Source organism: Oncorhynchus mykiss, chromosome 6 (assembly GCF_013265735.2).
Source record: "Oncorhynchus mykiss isolate Arlee chromosome 6, USDA_OmykA_1.1, whole genome shotgun sequence".
NCBI lineage: Eukaryota > Metazoa > Chordata > Actinopteri > Salmoniformes > Salmonidae > Oncorhynchus > Oncorhynchus mykiss.
Genome location: NC_048570.1, coordinates 81,142,068 through 81,158,871, shown reverse-complemented (window position 1 = coordinate 81,158,871; position 16,804 = coordinate 81,142,068). Strand labels below are relative to the sequence as shown.

The 16,804-nt window shown below is 43.5% G+C and overlaps 2 protein-coding genes across 8 annotated transcripts in view; one reads left to right on the top strand and one right to left on the bottom strand.

Annotated features, from left to right (window-relative positions):
• The window catches only part of LOC110515651 (dmX-like protein 2), a 111,618-nt gene extending 106,525 nt beyond the window's left edge, over nucleotides 1–5,093 (top strand). For 5 of the 6 annotated variants that reach the window (XM_036981080.1, XM_036981082.1, XM_036981079.1 and 2 more), the window contains 2 exons: nucleotides 40–257; nucleotides 3,980–5,093. In XM_036981080.1, coding sequence (XP_036836975.1) covers nucleotides 40–257; nucleotides 3,980–4,189 — 428 coding nt within the window. In that variant the 3' untranslated portion in view covers nucleotides 4,190–5,093. The remainder of the gene's footprint in view (nucleotides 1–39; nucleotides 258–3,979) is intronic. The other variant, XM_036981083.1, reaches the window with a different exon arrangement.
• Nucleotides 5,094–6,042: 949 nt separating this feature from the next.
• Nucleotides 6,043–16,804, bottom strand: part of LOC110506811 (gliomedin) — a 12,607-nt gene continuing 1,845 nt past the window's right edge. Inside the window, exons 4-12 of one of the 2 annotated variants that reach the window (XR_005052253.1) lie at nucleotides 16,770–16,796; nucleotides 12,372–12,470; nucleotides 11,261–11,353; nucleotides 10,811–10,951; nucleotides 10,522–10,608; nucleotides 10,266–10,391; nucleotides 9,966–10,116; nucleotides 7,398–9,385; nucleotides 6,043–7,287 (exon numbers count right to left, since the gene is read on the bottom strand). Coding sequence is in view for 1 of the 2 variants with exons in the window: in XM_036981104.1 (XP_036836999.1) it covers nucleotides 8,920–9,385; nucleotides 9,966–10,116; nucleotides 10,266–10,391; nucleotides 10,522–10,608; nucleotides 10,811–10,951; nucleotides 11,261–11,353; nucleotides 12,372–12,470; nucleotides 16,770–16,796 (1,190 nt within the window). In the remaining variant the exon portion in view is untranslated. Of the gene's footprint in view, nucleotides 9,386–9,965; nucleotides 10,117–10,265; nucleotides 10,392–10,521; nucleotides 10,609–10,810; nucleotides 10,952–11,260; nucleotides 11,354–12,371; nucleotides 12,471–16,769; nucleotides 16,797–16,804 lie in introns of both variants that reach the window. The other variant, XM_036981104.1, reaches the window with a different exon arrangement.

The window sequence follows — 16,804 nt, the reverse complement described above, 5'->3', positions numbered from 1 at the left end:
TTGTCACTCATAACTCCTAGTTGTGATCTGTCTCTCCAGCCTTCCCGTGCCATGAGAACGGTGCGACGGTGTTGCAGTACGCTCCCAAGCAGCAGCTGCTGATCTCAGGAGGCAGGAAGGGCTTTGTGTGTGTGTTTGACATCCGACAGAGACAGCTGCTACACACCTTCCAGGCCCACGATTCAGCCGTCAAAGCCCTGGCGCTCGACACCTCCGAAGACTTCTTCGTAACCGGCTCGGCTGAGGGGAACATGAAGGTAATTTTCCTTATTCTTATTCAATCTTCCTAAATTGAAATGGAATGGTTCCCAACCCTGTCAACCATTAGTCTGTGCTTTCCAAATCAAATCAAATCAAATCAAATTTTATTTGTCACATACACATGGTTAGCAGATGTTAATGCGAGTGTAGCGAAATGCTTGTGCTTCTAGTTCCGACAATGCAGTAATAACCAACAAGTAATCTAACTAACAATTCCAAAACTACTGTCTTGTACACAGTGTAAGGGGATAAAGAATATGTACATAAGGATATTTGAATGAGTGATGGTACAGAGCAACATAGGCAAGATACAGTAGATGGTATCGAGTACAGTATATACATATGAGATGAGTATGTAAACAAAGTGGCATAGTTAAAGTGGCTAGTGATACATGTATTACATAAGGATACAGTCGATGATATAGAGTACAGTATATACGTATGCATATGAGATGAATAATGTAGGGTAAGTAACATTATATAGGTAGCATTGTTTAAAGTGGCTAGTGATATATTTACATCATTTCCCATCAATTCCCATTATTAAAGTGGCTGGAGTTGAGTCAGTGTCAGTGTGTTGGCAGCAGCCACTCAATGTTAGTGGTGGCTGTTTAACAGTCTGATGGCCTTGAGATAGAAGCTGTTTTTCAGTCTCTCGGTCCCAGCTTTGATGCACCTGTACTGACCTCGCCTTCTGGATGATAGCGGGGTGAACAGGCAGTGGCTCGGGTGGTTGATGTCCTTGATGATCTTTATGGCCTTCCTGTGACATCGGGTGGTGTAGGTGTCCTGGAGGGCAGGTAGTTTGCCCCCGGTGATGCGTGGTGCAGACCTCACCACCCTCTGGAGAGCCTTACGGTTGAGGGCGGAGCAGTTGCTGTACCAGGCGGTGATACAGCCCACCAGGATGCTCTCGATTGTGCATCTGTAGAAGTTTGTGAGTGCTTTTGGTGACAAGCCGAATTTCTTCAGCCTCCTGAGGTTGAAGAGGCGCTGCTGCGCCTTCTTCACAATGCTGTCTGTGTGAGTGGACCAATTCAGTTTGTCTGTGATGTGTATGCCGAGGAACTTGAAACTTGCTACCCTCTCCACTACTGTTCCATCGATGTGGATAGGGGGGTGTTCCCTCTGCTGTTTCCTGAAGTCCACAATCATCTCCTTAGTTTTGTTGACGTTGAGTGTGAGGTTATTTTCCTGACACCACACTCCGAGGGCCCTCACCTCCTCCCTGTAGGCCGTCTCGTCGTTGTTGGTAATCAAGCCTACCACTGTCGTGTCGTCCGCAAACTTGATGATTGAGTTGGAGGCGTGCGTGGCCACGCAGTCGTGGGTGAACAGGGAGTACAGGAGAGGGCTCAGAACGCACCCTTCTGGGGCCCCAGTGTTGAGGATCAGCGGGGAGGAGATGTTGTTGCCTACCCTCACCACCTGGGGGCGGCCCGTCAGGAAGTCCAGTACCCAGTTGCACAGGGCGGGGTCGAGACCCAGGGTCTCGAGCTTGATGACGAGCTTGGAGGGTACTATGGTGTTGAATGCCGAGCTGTAGTCAATGAACAGCATTCTCACATAGGTATTCCTCTTGTCCAGATGGGTTAGGGCGGTGTGCAGTGTGGTTGAGATTGCATCGTCTGTGGACCTATTTGGGCGGTAAGCAAATTGGAGTGGGTCTAGGGTGTCAGGTAGGGTGGAGGTGATATGGTCCTTGACTAGTCTCTCAAAGCACTTCATGATGACGGAAGTGAGTGCTACGGGGCGGTAGTCGTTTAGCTCAGTTACCTTAGCTTTCTTGGGAACAGGAACAATGGTGGCCCTCTTGAAGCATGTGGGAACAGCAGACTGGTATAGGGATTGATTGAATATGTCCGTAAACACACCGGCCAGCTGGTCTGCGCATGCTCTGAGGGCGCGGCTGGGGATGCCGTCTGGGCCTGCAGCCTTGCGAGGGTTAACACGTTTAAATGTCTTACTCACCTCGGCTGCAGTGAAGGAGAGACCGCATGTTTTCGTTGCAGGCCGTGTCAGTGGCACTGTATTGTCCTCAAAGCGGGCAAAAAAGTTATTTAGTCTGCCTGGGAGCAGGACATCCTGGTCCGTGACTGGGCTGGATTTCTTCCTGTAGTCCGTGATTGACTGTAGACCCTGCCACATGCCTCTTGTGTCTGAGCCGTTCAATTGAGATTCTACTTTGTCTCTGTACTGACGCTTAGCTTGTTTGATAGCCTTGCGGAGGGAATAGCTGCACTGTTTGTATTCGGTCATGTTACCAGACACCTTGCCCTGATTAAAAGCAGTGGTTCGCGCTTTCAGTTTCACGCGAATGCTGCCATCAATCCACGGTTTCTGGTTAGGGAATGTTTTAATCGTTGCTATGGGAACAACATCTTCAACGCACGTTCTAATGAACTCACACACCGAATCAGCGTATTCGTCAATGTTGTTGTCTGACGCAATACGAAACATGTCCCAGTCCGCGTGGTGGAAGCAGTCTTGGAGTGTGGAGTCAGCTTGGTCGGACCAGCGTTGGACAGACCTCAGCGTGGGAGCCTCTTGTTTTAGTTTCTGTCTGTAGGCAGGGATCAACAAAATGGAGTCGTGGTCAGCTTTTCCGAAAGGGGGGCGGGGCAGGGCCTTATATGCGTCGCGGAAGTTAGAGTAACAATGATCCAAGGTCTTTCCACCCCTGGTTGCGCAATCGATATGCTGATAAAATTTAGGGAGTCTTGTTTTCAGATTAGCTTTGTTAAAATCCCCAGCTACAATGAATGCAGCCTCCGGATGAATGGTTTCCAGTTTGCAAAGAGTTAAATAAAGTTCGTTCAGAGCCATCGATGTGTCTGCTTGGGGGGGGATATATACGGCTGTGATTATAATCGAAGAGAATTCTCTTGGTAGATAATGCGGTCTACATTTGATTGTGAGGAATTCTAAATCAGGTGAACAGAAGGATTTGAGTTCCTGTATGTTTCTTTCATCACACCATGTCGCGTTAATCATAAGGCATACGCCCCCGCCCCTCTTCTTACCAGAAATATGTTTGTTTCTGTCTGCGCGATGCGTGGAGAAACCCGTTGGCTGCACCGCTTCGGATAGAGTCTCTCCAGTGAGCCACGTTTCCGTGAAGCAAATAACGTTACAGTCTCTGATGTCCCTCTGGAATGCTACCCTTGCTCGGATTTCATCAACCTTGTTGTCAAGAGACTGGACATTGGCAAGAAGAATGCTAGGGAGTGGTGGACGGTGTGCCCGTCTCCGGAGTCTGACCAGAAGACCGCCTCGTTTCCCTCTTTTTCGGAGTTGTTTTTTTTTGGGGTCGCTGCATGGAATCCACTCCGTTGTCCTGTTTGTAAGGCAGAACACAGGATCCGCGTCGCGAAAAACATATTCTTGGTAGTACTGATGGTGAGTTGATGCTGATCTTATATTCAGTAGTTCTTCTCGACTGTATGTAATGAAACCTAAGATGACCTGGGGTACTAATGTAAGAAATAACACGTAAAAAAACAAAAAACTGCATAGTTTCCTAGGAACGCGAAGCGAGGCGGCCATCTCTGTCGGCGCCGGAAGTATAATCCCAGCTGTATTTCAATGACCACGTGTGTAAAAATGTATGTAAGTCACATGATTGATCTGTGAAATACATCATGTAATTCCATTAATGTATTGATCATTGCCTTTCTCTTTACCTCTCTCTTTCACTCCCCCTCTCCTTCTCCTCCAGGTGTGGAAGCTGGCAGGCCATGGCCTCATGCACTCGTTTAGCACAGAGCATGCCAAGCAGTCCATCTTCCGGAACATCGGAGCAGGCGTCATGCAGGTGGAGACCCGCCCCGGCAACCGTATATTCACCTGCGGCGCCGACGGAACCCTCAAGATGAGGGTTCTACCCGACCGCTACAACATCCCCTCTAGCATCTTCGACATTCTGTAGACCCCAAACCACTTCCTGTACTGTCTGTAGAGAGGTCATCTGATTGGTTAGTGGTTGAACGTTGAAACGATAACCAAACTTTCACTCGAATATTCAACATCTTGTAGAAACGTAAATACCTGGAAGTGTCTGAATGGCGGTGGATAGGAAGGAGTAAGGTTGAAACATTAACCCAACTTTCTTTCACTAGTATAACATTGTGTAGAGAGCCTAGACTTGTGTGAGAGAGACGAAGAGAGATCGGGGTAAAGGTTTACAGATAGATCACTAAGTATATTACACTGCTGGATAGGCTAGTTGAGAGGGCTCTAATGATATGTGTGACGTAGAGGTGAAAGGTTGAGAGATGACCAAGGTTTCAGCAGCTTTGAGAGAGCAACAGAGAGTGTACGGTACAGTATGACTTTACCTAGAGGAAATCGTATCAGAAAAGTTCAATTGAGCTGTGAATATTGTTTTCTTTCCCAGAGCCTAAAAGTGTGTATTAAAACATAAAGCAACAGGTTCCAGACTTGATTTTAACAGTTAGATTTCCTGTCATTTTAAAAGCGGCTGCTGGACGTTTACGAGTGTGTCAGTCCATAAGAAAGCTATGCATGACTTCCTGTTCTCGTTTTAAGCGGTGCAATCACATGGTTTATTGATATGATAGTGCTCTGTACAAGTGCTCAAACTCTTCAAAAGTATGTATCTGTTGTCATTTTGTGCCCATAAGCTGAAAAAGTCTCTTAGCATCTACATTAACCAGCACTGTGGTTCCTTTAGTCAGTCAGTCAGTGGTCTGGTGTGACTCTGAAGTTGTTGATCTGCATTTTGTTGAAATGGTTTCATCCTCTTCATCCCCTGGCTAATCTCACTGTTAATGACAACGTTTAATGGCACACTATCCCCATAGTGACCCCATCCCATAACACTGGCTGCCCAGTGACTCGCTAGCCTACTCCATCGATTGATCTATGGATTGATTGAGCCTAGCAGCTATGTGATCACACCTCTGTGTATCTGCCGCCCGCCTGCCGTCAAAAGCCTGTTTGTGCGGCGGCAGCGGCCTCACTGCTACAACCTTGTGTTTGGAAGATGGTGTGTTTTGATCCTGTGACTGTGTGTAGTCTATATGTCTCATCTGTCTGTTCCACTGAATACCCCCCCCCCCTCCCCCGAGAAGAAAGAAACACATGTTATGTTCTGTATGGGTCTGTTATGTTCTGTATGGGTCTGTTATGTTCTGTATGGGTCTGTTATGTTCTGTATGGGTCTGTTATGGTCTGTTATGTTCTGTATGGGTCTGTTATGTTCTGTATGGGTCTGTTATGTTCTGTTATGTTCTGTATGGGTCTGTTATGTTCTGTATGGGTCTGTTATGTTCTGTATGGGTCTGTTATGTTCTGTATGGGTCTGTTATGTTCTGTATGGGTCTGTTATGTTCTGTTATGTTCTGTATGGGTCTGTTATGTTCTGTATGGGTCTGTTATGTTCTGTTATGTTCTGTATGGGTCTGTTATGTTCTGTATGGGTCTGTTATGTTCTGTATGGGTCTGTTATGTTCTGTTATGTTCTGTATGGGTCTGTTATGTTCTGTATGGGTCTGTTATGTTCTGTATGGGTCTGTTATGTTCTGTTATGTTCTGTATGGGTCTGTTATGTTCTGTATGGGTCTGTTATGTTCTGTATGGGTCTGTTATGTTCTGTATGGGTCTGTTATGTTCTGTATGGGTCTGTTATGTTCTGTATGGGTCTGTTTTTGCACAAACATTTTATTTTTTGTTGTTGAACTATTTACCTATTTGTTTTTGGATGGGGGGTTGGTTGGTTGGTTGGTGGGTTGGTTGGTTGGTGGGTTGGTTGGTTGGTGGGTTGGTTGGATGGGGGGTTGGTTGGTTGTTTCTTTGCAGGCTGTTGTTATTTGTGTTGGACTTTTTGCCTTTTACGTTAGGAATGTAAGGGGTTAATACTGTATTTTACTGGGACATAGTGCAACATGGCATAGGTTTGTGTTTGGTGATACTACTGTACTGTATTGTTTTTACAAACCTTATTGAATAGATATTTGCACTCAAATCTGGGGACACTAAAAGTTTATTTCAAAACGAATAGGCTATGTGAAGAACAAATTAACTACTGTTATATACAAATGAATGTCTGGCTGTATTTGGCCTAGTAGTAAAAAGTGAAATCGTTTTAATATATACATATATGAAATACCACAGCAGCTTGTACAAACATGAAAGCGTTTGACTTAATTTTTTGTTTTGTATCATACCGGCTGGATTAGTTGTATCTTTTGTTAAATGTTTGTCTTGTTTTTATTATTAAACAGATTTGTGTTTCCTTCCCTCCGTCTGGGTACCACGTCTGATCTCTGACCTCTGTTTACATATTCTACCTTCTCTCCGTCTGGGTACCACGTCTGATCTCTGACCTCTGTTTACATATTCTACCTTCCCTCCGTCTGGGTACCACGTCTGATCTCTGACCTCTGTTTACATATTCTACCTTCTCTCCGTCTGGGTACCACGTCTGATCTCTGACCTCTGTTTACATATTCTACCTTCTCTCCGTCTGGGTACCACGTCTGATCTCTGACCTCTGTTTACATATTCTACCTTCTCTCCGTCTGGGTACCACGTCTGATCTCTGACCTCTGTTTACATATTCTACCTTCTCTCCGTCTGGGTACCACGTCTGATCTCTGACCTCTGTTTACATATTCTACCTTCTCTCCGTCTGGGTACCACGTCTGATCTCTGACCTCTGTTTACATATTCTACCTTCTCTCCGTCTGGGTACCACGTCTGATCTCTGACCTCTGTTTACATATTCTACCTTCTCTCCGTCTGGGTACCACGTCTGATCTCTGACCTCTGTTTACATATTCTACCTTCTCTCCGTCTGGGTACCACGTCTGATCTCTGACATCTGTTTACATATTCTACCTTCTCTCCGTCTGGGTACCACGTCTGATCTCTGACCTCTGTTTACATATTCTACCTTCTCTCCGTCTGGGTACCACGTCTGATCTCTGACCTCTGTTTACATATTCTACCTTCTCTCCGTCTGGGTACCACGTCTGATCTCTGACCTCTGTTTACATATTCTACCTTCCCTCCGTCTGGGTACCACGTCTGATCTCTGACCTCTGTTTACATATTCTACCTTCCCTCCGTCTGGGTACCACGTCTGATCTCTGACCTCTGTTTACATATTCTACCTTCTCTCCGTCTGTCGTGTGTTAGTACTTATGAAGCCTTATAATGCCTTATAAACATTCATAGGTCACCTTATAGATGCAGTCATAGAGGATCATTAAAAACATCACAGTGAAGCAATAACAAGCTAGGCACCTTACAAAAAGGTACCGAGCCTTGTTTTGCTTTATGGTACATGCTTCATAATGCTCTAACATCTATAAGGGGATATTCATGTCTATTTAAGATATTAACACTTCATAATGCTCTATAACATCTATAAGGGGATATTCATGTCTATAAGATATTAACACTTCATAATGCTCTATAACATCTATAAGGGGATATTCATGTCTATAAGATATTAACACTTCATAGTGCTCTATAACATCTATAAGGGGATATTCATGTCTATAAGATATTAACACTTCATAATGCTCTATAACATCTATAAGGGGATATTCATGTCTATATAAGATATTAACACTTCATAAAAAGGTGCTTTAAGTAAAGTGTTGTTCAGGTGTCTACAGTATATATCTATCTAAAGCTCAGTATGGGGAGGCTATGACTAGATAACTAGAGAGAGTCCAGAGAGAGACAGGAATATAGAGCAGGCTGTCCTACCGTAAGTTGAATAAATTATTTTTTATTTCATCAGGTTGATTTTATGTTTGTTTCTGTATTTGATGATAATCAGTAGAGACCATGCAGCAGCAAATATCATTGTCGGGAATAAACATATGTACAGATTTCCAATATAGGTCTTTTTAAAACATGTTGCTCTCTGTAAGGGAAGCTGGTCATGGTAGGATCCAAGTAAATATGGAAACACATTTCTGATACCTATTTTGTCATGCAGTCACAGGGAAAGTCTAGTAAGGACTTTACAGCTATAAATAGTATTAACTCCACAAAAAGCCATGTTTCCAGGGTAGACCTTAAAAAAGAGTTACATTTACCAAATAAATATAATATACAAGTGAGAGACATAAAAACAATATAACAAGTCAAATGGTTAATAAGTATCCTTACAAAAAGAGAATTCCACGATCTCAAATGGAAAAACATGGAAAACAGTACAGCAATTATTTTACTGTTTAGACCATCGCCACAATACAATATAGACTATAACAATTATATTATAATGATCTACTTCCTACTCTGATAAGCCCTTATTCAGTTCAACTCTACATTGGAAAAGGTACAGTATGTGCATCTTTGGAAGCTGTAATCCAATTGGAACAAATATTTGAACAGCACTCACATAAAGGGTTCTTTATCCCAGCCAGCAGTCCCAAAAGGCCATTAGAAAAGAGTCCTTGTTGAGATGGCATAAAACTAAAGACAACACGTACATATTATAAATAAAAAACAGCCATAATATTCACGATTGCTGTTCATCTTTAATTAAGCACTTTAAAAAGCTGTCCATCTTTAATCAGAATACCATTAAAATACCATCTGAATACTGTCAAAACAATGTCAGAATACTGTAAAAAAAATACCATCAAAACACCCTCAGAATACCGTCAAAACACTGTCTCAGTCATCAGAGATGAAGTGCACCACATACAGCTTCACGTAGCTCTGATCCCACACATACAGGTGTCTGTTATTGGGGCTATAGGACAGCATGGCCAGCACCCCGCCAGGGGACCTCAGTTCAAAGGTCACGTTGACCGGTTTCCCCTTCAGGAGGTCAAAGGCGAAGGTCACACGGGTGTCCTTGGTGTCGGTGACGTAGAGTACGCCACAGGCCACGAAGGCGTTGCCGGCCTTGGTCCTGGGGTAGGTGGTGTTGATGTACGATGTGACAGAGAAGCTCTTCAGGTCCAGCTGGGCCACCATAATGCTGTCGTCCAGACTGGAGGCAAAGATGAGCCACAGGCCGTTCTCATCCGCCGCCAGCTTGAAGTAGGTCTTGGAGTTGTAGAGAAGGTAGGACAGGTTGTGGTACAGAGCATTGTCGATGGCCAGGGTGTGGAGACGCTTGGACTGCAGGTCGAACCTGGGGGATGAATGGAGGGTGTAAGAAATAAACAATTTACATTTCTACATTTACCTTTGCTTTCCTTTTTCTTTCCTTAGGAACTGTGCACCACAATGCCACACCATCAGAAGAAAATAAGTCTCAGGATCAGGATCATACACAGCCAGTGACATCACAAAGACAGAATATTTTTCTACAAGACTTAAATTGCACAAGGCCAAAAAGCTTCACCTTGATTTCTCTCTGACAACTATCCATTGTTATCAGACAAATATCTAGTGTGGTAGGAGCTAAGGGATCAGTTGGATTCAAGCAGGGTAACTACCGTCCCTTCTTTACCTGGCAAGGTTGGAGGTGCCAAACTATGGTTCTTTACCTGGCCAGGTTGGAGGTGCCAAACTATGGTTCTTTACCTGGCCAGGTTGGAGGTGCCAAACTATGGTTCTTTACCTGGCCAGGTTGGAGGTGCCAAACTATGGTTCTTTACCTGGCCAGATTGGAGGTGCCAAATTATGGTTATTTACCTGGCCAGATTGGAGGTGCCAAACTATGGTTCTTTACCTGGCCAGGTTGGAGGTGCCAAACTATGGTTCTTTACCTGGCCAGGTTGGTGGTTCCAGCGATGTGATAGTAGAAGGATCCGTTATGAACGGCATGGCCACATCCCTGGTAGAACTTCCTGCCGTCGATGACCTCACTGGTGGCATTCTGGAATGAGGCGATGCTCTTATACTCCTTCACCGTGCGACCTGGAGACATAGGATTGGTTGTTGTGTGAGTGTGTAGGAGGTACCAGAGAAGTGCTAAAGATAATGTGATTGGCTGTTGCCTGCGTTTGGCTGGTACCAGAGAAATGCTAAAGACATTTGATTGGCTGTTGTGTGAGTTTGGGAGGTACCAGAGAAATGTTCGGCCACCCAGATGCGTTTGTCGTTCAGCACAGCCGTGTCTTTCATCCACGTTCCGAACGTACTCTCCATCTTAGATATGTTACGGGGGTTGATCAGGGACTTGATGATGCACTCTGGGGGACAGAAGATAAAACATTTATTATTTAATTGATTGATAGATTGATTGGTTTGCATATTCAGTCATATTAAGATTTTGTCTGAGGGTTTTTAAACAAATTCTTCAAGTCATGCAAGTCATTGTACCATTTTTCTTATTTAGTGGTATCTCTTGTAACTTCCCAGCCTCTTTGGCAGACAGAGTCCCATCGTTTGGTACAGCATGTGAAGGATCTGAAATAGTCAATGATAATCAATGAAAGAAGTGATGATGTTAGAATCAGTAGGAAAGTTGGAGGTGTGTAGAGGAACTGTAGTATAGATAGTAACAGGCTGACTCACCCAGGATCTGGGCAGCATGGGTGGGGGGGGGGGTGTTTGGGATAGATACGGGAGTTGGGTAGGATAAGTAGCTGTGTGCAGGGTAGTTACCCACCCAGGGTCTGGGCAGCGTGGATGGGAAAATTGGCCCGGTGACTCCTGTTTCTGGGGGGCCCCTGGGGTCCTTGTGGGCCAGGCGGTCCAGGAGGGCCAATGGGGCCTGGAGTACCAGGAGGACCAGCCGGACCTGGGGGGCCTAGACAGACCCGAAAGACAAGGATTTTCACAATCACGTTGTATTTCAAGTAGAGCTGTCCAGGCATAAACTGGATCGACTGGTCATGAAACAGGAAAGGGTTTGCCCACACTAATGTTGCAACACATACAGGTACCTTAAGTGTTGTGCTAAGACCACATTCATTTGCAGTTCTAATGAAGATCTGTTAAGAGTGTACAATGGTGTACAATGGTGACGGTACAGCAAGTCTCATCATGTACTTTAGGAGTCATAGTGATAGTCTATCTAATATAGACAGTGGACATTGTCATTTCTGTCCGTTCTTACCCTCCAAGATGACATCGTTGGACGATTGTGTATTTTCTCCTGCGGGTCCAGGTTCTCCTCTGTCTCCTTTCTCCCCTGGCTCACCTTTCTCCCCTGTGAAGGAACACGGTTATCGTTTGTCATATGTGCAGGTGATTTACAAACCCTAACTTGAGACATGGAATGGAACAGGAATTCATAAAGACCTGATCCCAAAATAAACCCTAGCTTCATAAGATTCTCAAAGACCACAATCAAATGAGTCAAGCTTGTGTAATGTGCGAGGCGTGGGTTCTTATATCTGAGCTACTGTTAAGAAAAGAGTTCCCACAATGTGAACTAGACATGGGTCTACTAAATCTTCGCTTCAGTCTGGAAATTCCAAGGATTCGTCAAGTCAAAGCCATTCCAGTAAACCATGAACCATTCCATTCACTTCTCCTGGGCTGCTAAAATATTGTCTATTTAGTGCCCTACTTTTGAGCAAGGCCCATAGGGCTCTGGTCAAAAGTAGTGCACTATATAGGAAATATTCCTGAGGAACGCACCAGTGGGCTGATGGGAGAATGAGGTTTACAGCCCATTCAAGAGCAGCACAAAACCACAGAGTCATGAATGACATTAGTCTACTGTGGGACAGAAGAGCAGTTTCCTTTCTTCCTCCGTTTCCGGTTCTATGGTGTTTCCACCACAATGATTCAGCATTGTGACACCACATATCTCATAGATCTGAATGGCTGTCCAATGACAGTTGGAAATAAGAATAGGCAAAATAAATTATGTATGTGGAGATCTGTGTTTATCTTATGTGTGTATCTGGGTGCACTGTGGGGTTATTGCATGCAAGTGTAGGTGTGTAAGTGTGTGCATGTGTGTGTGTGTGTGTGTGTGTGTGTGTGTGTGTGTGTGTGTGTGTGTGTTAGGGTGCATGTTATTGAGCTCCCTGAGGAGATCTGCTCTACCCTTTCTATGTTCTATTATCTCTCTCTTTTCAGTCACAGAACCAGACAGAGCCCCAGGTAACAATACATAATGGACACATCAGATGATAGATAGATAGATACAATGAGGCAGAAAATAGAGAGTAAGAATTATTCTCTCTGTTACTGTAAAAGGGTATTTCACTCCATACCTCTCTTCCCTCGTTTTCCATCAGCCCCAGGCAGTCCATCTAGTCCTGGGATGCCATCAGTGCCATTGTGCCCCGGCAGACCATGCAGGCCAGGTAGCCCTGCCATACATACATTACAACCACAGTACTTTACATGGTCAGGCAGCCCTATCATATACAAACACATTACTACCACAGTACTTTACATGGTCAGACAGACCTATCATAAATACATTACAGCCACTGTACTTTACATGGTCAGGCAGCCCTATCATAAATACATTACAGCCACAGTACTTTACATGGTCAGGAAGCCCTATCATAAATACATTACAACCACAGTACGTTACATGGTCAGGCAGCCCTATCATAAATACATTACAACCACAGTACGTTACATGGTCAGGCAGCCCTATCATACATACATTACAGCCACAGTACTTTACATGGTCAGGCAGCCCTATCATATATACATTATAGCCACAGTACGTTACATGGTCAGGCAGCCCTATCATAAATACATTGCAACCACAGTACGTTACATGGTCAGGCAGACCTAACATATACAAACACATTACAACCACTGTACTTTACATGGTCAGGCAGCCCTATCATATACAAACACATTACAACCACAGTACTTTACATGGTCAGGCAGACCTATCATAAATACATTACAACCACAGTACTTTACATGGTCAGGCAGCCCTATCATAAATACATTACAACCATATTACTCTACATGGTCAGGCAGCCCTATCATACATACATTACAACCACGGTACTTTACATGGTCAGGCAGCCCTATCATACATACATTACAATCACAGTACTTTACATGGTCAGGCAGCCCTATCATATACAAACACATTACAACCACAGTACTTTACATGGTCAGGCAGCCCTATCATAAATACATTACAACCACAGTACTTTACATGGTCAGGCAGCCCTATCATATACAAACACATTACAACCACAGTACTTTACATGGTCAGGCAGCCCTATCATAAATACATTACAACCACAGTACTTTACATGGTCAGGCAGCCCTATCATAAATACATTACAACCACATTACTTTACATGGTCAGGCAGACCTACCATATACAAACACAGTACTTTACATGGTCAGGCAGCCCTATCATATACAAACACAGTACTTTACATGGTCAGGCAGCCCTATCATAAATACATTACAACCACAGTACTTTACATGGTCAGGCAGCCCTATCATATACAAACACATTACAACCACAGTACTTTACATGGTCAGGCAGCCCTATCATAAATACATTACAACCACAGTACTTTACATGGTCAGGCAGCCCTATCATAAATACATTACAACCACAGTACGTTACATGGTCAGGCAGCCCTATCATACATACATTACAGCCACAGTACTTTACATGGTCAGGCAGCCCTATCATATATACATTATAGCCACAGTACGTTACATGGTCAGGCAGCCCTATCATAAATACATTGCAACCACAGTACGTTACATGGTCAGGCAGACCTAACATATACAAACACATTACAACCACTGTACTTTACATGGTCAGGCAGCCCTATCATATACAAACACATTACAACCACAGTACTTTACATGGTCAGGCAGACCTATCATAAATACATTACAACCACAGTACTTTACATGGTCAGGCAGCCCTATCATAAATACATTACAACCATATTACTTTACATGGTCAGGCAGCCCTATCATACATACATTACAACCACGGTACTTTACATGGTCAGGCAGCCCTATCATACATACATTACAATCACAGTACTTTACATGGTCAGGCAGCCCTATCATATACAAACACATTACAACCACAGTACTTTACATGGTCAGGCAGCCCTATCATAAATACATTACAACCACAGTACTTTACATGGTCAGGCAGCCCTATCATATACAAACACATTACTACCACAGTACTTTACATGGTCAGGCAGCCCTATCATAAATACATTACAACCACAGTACTTTACATGGTCAGGCAGCCCTATCATAAATACATTACAACCACAGTACTTTACATGGTCAGGCAGCCCTATCATAAATACATTACAACCACATTACTTTACATGGTCAGGCAGACCTACCATATACAAACACAGTACTTTACATGGTCAGGCAGCCCTATCATATACAAACACAGTACTTTACATGGTCAGGCAGCCCTATCATAAATACATTACAACCACATTACTTTACATGGTCAGGCAGACCTATCATATACAAACACATTACTACCACAGTACTTTACATGGTCAGGCAGCCCTATCATATACAAACACATTACAACCACTGTACTTTACATGGTCAGACAGACCTATCATATACAAACACATTACTACCACAGTACTTTACATGGTCAGGCAGCCCTATCATAAATACATTACAACCACAGTACTTTACATGGTCAGGCAGACCTATCATATACAAACACAGTACTTTACATGGTCAGGCAGCCCTATCATATACAAACACATTACAACCACAGTACTTTACATGGTCAGGCAGACCTATCATATACAAACACATTACTACCACAGTACTTTACATGGTCAGGCAGCCCTATCATAAATACATTACAACCACAGTAATTTACATGGTCAGGCAGCCCTATCATAAATACATTACAGCCATATTACTCTACATGGTCAGGCAGCCCTATCATAAATACATTACAGCCACAGTACTTTACATGGTCAGGCAGCCCTATCATATACAAACACATTACAACCACAGTACTTTACATGGTCAGGCAGCCCTATCATAAATACATTACAACCACAGTACTTTACATGGTCAGGCAGCCCTATCATACATACATTACAATCACAGTACTTTACATGGTCAGGCAGCCCTGTCATATACAAACACATTACAACCACAGTACTTTACATGGTCAGGCAGCCCTATCATAAATACATTACAACCACAGTACTTTACATGGTCAGGCAGCCCTATCATATACAAACACATTACAACCACAGTACTTTACATGGTCAGGCAGCCCTATCATAAATACATTACAACCACAGTACTTTACATGGTCAGGCAGCCCTATCATAAATACATTACAACCACATTACTTTACATGGTCAGGCAGACCTACCATATACAAACACAGTACTTTACATGGTCAGGCAGCCCTATCATATACAAACACAGTACTTTACAAGGTCAGGCAGCCCTATCATATACAAACACAGTACTTTACATGGTCAGGCAGCCTTATCATATACAAACACATTACTACCACAGTACTTTACATGGTCAGGCAGACCTATCATATACAAACACAGTACTTTACATGGTCAGGCAGCCCTATCATATACAAACACATTACAACCACAGTACTTTACATGGTCAGGCAGACCTATCATATACAAACACATTACTACCACAGTACTTTACATGGTCAGGCAGCCCTATCATAAATACATTACAACCACAGTACTTTACATGGTCAGGCAGCCCTATCATAAATACATTACAGCCACAGTATTTTACATGGTCAGGCAGCCCTATCATAAATACATTACAACCATATTACTCTACATGGTCAGGCAGCCCTATCATAAATACATTACAGCCACAGTACTTTACATGGTCAGGCAGCCCTATCATATACAAACACATTACAACCACAGTACTTTACATGGTCAGGCAGCCCTATCATAAATACATTACAACCACAGTACTTTACATGGTCAGGCAGCCCTATCATAAATACATTACAACCACAGTACTTTACATGGTCAGGCAGCCCTATCATAAATACATTACAACCACAGTACTTTACATGGCCAGGCAGCCCTATCATATACAAACACAGTACTTTACACGGTCAGGCAGCCCTATCATATACAACCACAGTACTTTACATGGCCAGGCAGCCCTATCATATACAAACACAGTACTTTACATGGCCAGGCAGCCCTATCATATACAAACACAGTACTTTACATGGTCAGGAAGACCTACCATATACAAACACATTACAACCACATTACTTTACATGGTCAGGCAGCCCTATCATAAATACATTACAGCCACAGTACTTTACATGGACAGGCAGCCCTATCATATACAAACACATTACTACCATGCAGAAGTAATATCTGAAGTACAGATGCATATCCGTGGGCAAAACATTTAATGAATACACAATCTTAAGCAATATCCCAGAGATGCTCTGGAAGAGTCCTTGGGATACTTAACATTATGTGGGGGTCCAGTGAGTTTTCTGTTATTTTGCCATGGTTACACCAAGTTACTGGGATATGCTTATGGGTCACTCTAGCAAAAAGCTGTGGCATGGCTAAAAAGGGATTGAGTGATGGCTAAGATGATCAATATGAATCGTTAAAGTGTTTAATCAGTTGACAACTTACCAGGGGGTCCAGGAGGGCCGGGTGGTCCTACAACA